Here is a 2254-nt window from a genome sequence, read left to right as displayed (position 1 = left end):
GTAAAGACTCATGGTAAGAGTTTTATTTCATCTTTCATGCATGTATATATTTTTCTTTATGGTTCTAACTTCCATCCTTCTTTTTATCAGGATTTGCTATTCGAGGAGTTACTGCTGAAGCAGTTGCGGCCTCTCGTGTCTTTTCGGGAACTCGTACTCCTTCGGAAACCCGTATCTCTTTAGAAAGAGCCTGAGAAATAGTCTTGGGTTCTTTTTCTGCAAAAAGGAAAACTGTTGAAGAAGGATACTCTGAAGAAGAGGAAGATGGGGGTTCCCTGGTGACGAGGCCACGAGCTAGGAGACGCATCGTCTCTGATGACGAAGTTGAAGTTTCCCCTCGTCTTTCTGTTCCTCTTACCGAACCTGTTGAAACCCCAGTAATAATTCCTGACGATGACGTCACTCCCCATGATACCCATGAATCTATGATCAACTTTTCTTCAGTGGTTTTGGCAGTGGAAGTTTAGGGCCTGTTTTAGACGAAATACCCTTATCTTCTTTCTCAACTTCCGTGCCTATGATTCCTTCCTTACCAGCCCCAGCTGTTTCTGTTACTTCTTCTACTGTTTTCACTTCCTCTACCTCTCCTCCTTCAACAACTCGCCCTCCTATCGTTCACCATACGGAAGCGAGCTCTTCAAGTAGAAGTGCCACTATGAGGAGGGTAACCATTGAAGTTCCTGCTGATAGCAGCCTTTTGAGGAAGTCAGGTCAGGCAGACGTATGGCTGGAACCTTTAATCGGTCCAATTGAAAAAGCAAAGCTGGAAAGCCATAGTTCCCCGACTCTAATGAATGATATCGTGCATGCCACTTTGGAGGTACTTTCCTTCTCTCCCTTCTTTACCTTATAATTTTTTTTATCTTTGGGATTCTTATATTCTTATTTCCTTTCCTTTTTTTAGGCCAATCTTATCGGCACAGAAATGATGAGCAGAATCCCTCTCTTGGAGAAGGTAACACGTGATTCCCAATTGGAGGCGATCAATTGGAAGGAACAATTTGAGAGTGCACAAATTGATATGGAAGATTTACAAGAAGGCAAGAGTACCCTAGAACAGCAGATGCGAGCTTTAACTTCAGAGTTAGCGGTTGCAAAGGTTTCCTCAAGCCAAGCAGAAAAAGACAAAGAACGTCTCGAATCTTCTTTTTCAGAGCAACAATCTAAAGCCAGCGAAGAGAACAGAGAGTTGAAGGCTCTTTTGAGTCAAAAAGAAGTTTACGCTGGGGATCTCGTGCAAAGCTTAACTCAAGCACAAGAAGAACTTCGAGTCTCGGCTGACAAGGTTCGTGCTTCAGAGAGCTCCCATGCCTCTCTTCAAGCTTCTTACAACTCCGCCTTGGCTGAATACGAAGAGCTAAAGAATGAGATTGCTGTTTGGGAAAAGGATTATGAGACCCTTGAAGAAAAATCTGCTATTGAGATAAGTTGGGCATTTTTGAATTCTCGTCGAGATACCCTAATTGAAGCTAGCCAAGAAAACTTCAACCTGGAGTCAGAGTTAGCTAAGATCAATGAAACCATTGAAAAAGCTCAGCAAACTCAGGACTTCCCTTCTCCCGTGGTTGAAGCTCCCGTAAATGTTGAAGCTGATATGGGTATCCCAACTCTTTCAAGCCCAATCTTTCCTGTTGCTGCAAGCCAAGTTGAAACCACATCTGTTGATGCACCTGCCCAAATTGAGCCCACTGCTATTGATGCTCCTGGTTTAGTTTCGCAAACTTCTTAGTGAGCAGTTTTAATCATTTAAATGATTTTGTTTTTTGTTTTTATTTTGGAAAATTGTAATCAAACCCTTAGCTTTATTTGAGGGTTGGATTTGGAAACACAAGTCCCCATGTCTTTTATGGGGAAATTTGTATAAATAATTTCATAGCTTTATGACTAAGTTCGTACTTAGTCTTCAGTTTTTAGATATTAAGAAGTTTTTCATGTTATTATCTTAAACTTCTGTCAACTTTATTCTTGCCTTTATTTTTAAGGAATTATAGAGTAATTCACATTTTTGTTCTTCGAAAATGCTTATGTTAATCTCATGACTAACTAATTAAACATGAGTTTCATAAAAGAGGGCCCTTTTATATTTCGACACTTAATGAAGAAGACGTCTCAACTTCATAATGGTGTTATCATACGATAAAAGAAATAGGAACACACATGTTTCTTTGAAATAACTTTGACAAGTTTTGAATAATACTTTACATGTATTTGAATTACATCTATAACTTTCTCGTAACTGTTTTTCTTGTAACAG

The 2254-nt window shown here is 39.7% G+C and overlaps 1 protein-coding gene across 1 annotated transcript; it reads left to right on the top strand.

The window, feature by feature from the left end:
- The first annotated feature begins 517 nt into the window (after positions 1-517).
- On the top strand, positions 518-1729 carry LOC138868760 (uncharacterized). Its single transcript, XM_070146330.1, has 2 exons — positions 518-820; positions 905-1729. Exons 1-2 carry the CDS (start codon positions 518-520, stop codon positions 1727-1729), a joined length of 1128 nt encoding a protein of 375 aa, XP_070002431.1.
- The last annotated feature ends 525 nt before the right edge of the window (positions 1730-2254 follow it).

Source organism: Nicotiana sylvestris, chromosome 5 (assembly GCF_000393655.2).
Source record: "Nicotiana sylvestris chromosome 5, ASM39365v2, whole genome shotgun sequence".
Lineage (NCBI taxonomy): Eukaryota > Viridiplantae > Streptophyta > Magnoliopsida > Solanales > Solanaceae > Nicotiana > Nicotiana sylvestris.
Note: the sequence above shows the minus strand (reverse complement) of the source record. Positions and strands in the feature narration are given on the sequence as shown.

Bases quoted from the DNA above. Each gene is read 5' to 3' on its own strand.
- LOC138868760 (XM_070146330.1), top strand. From the start codon at position 518: ATGATTCCTTCCTTACCAGCCCCAGCTGTTTCTGTTACTTCTTCTACT. The intron at 821-904 runs GTACTTTCCTTC...TCCTTTTTTTAG, and splicing joins TCGTGCATGCCACTTTGGAG to GCCAATCTTATCGGCACAGA.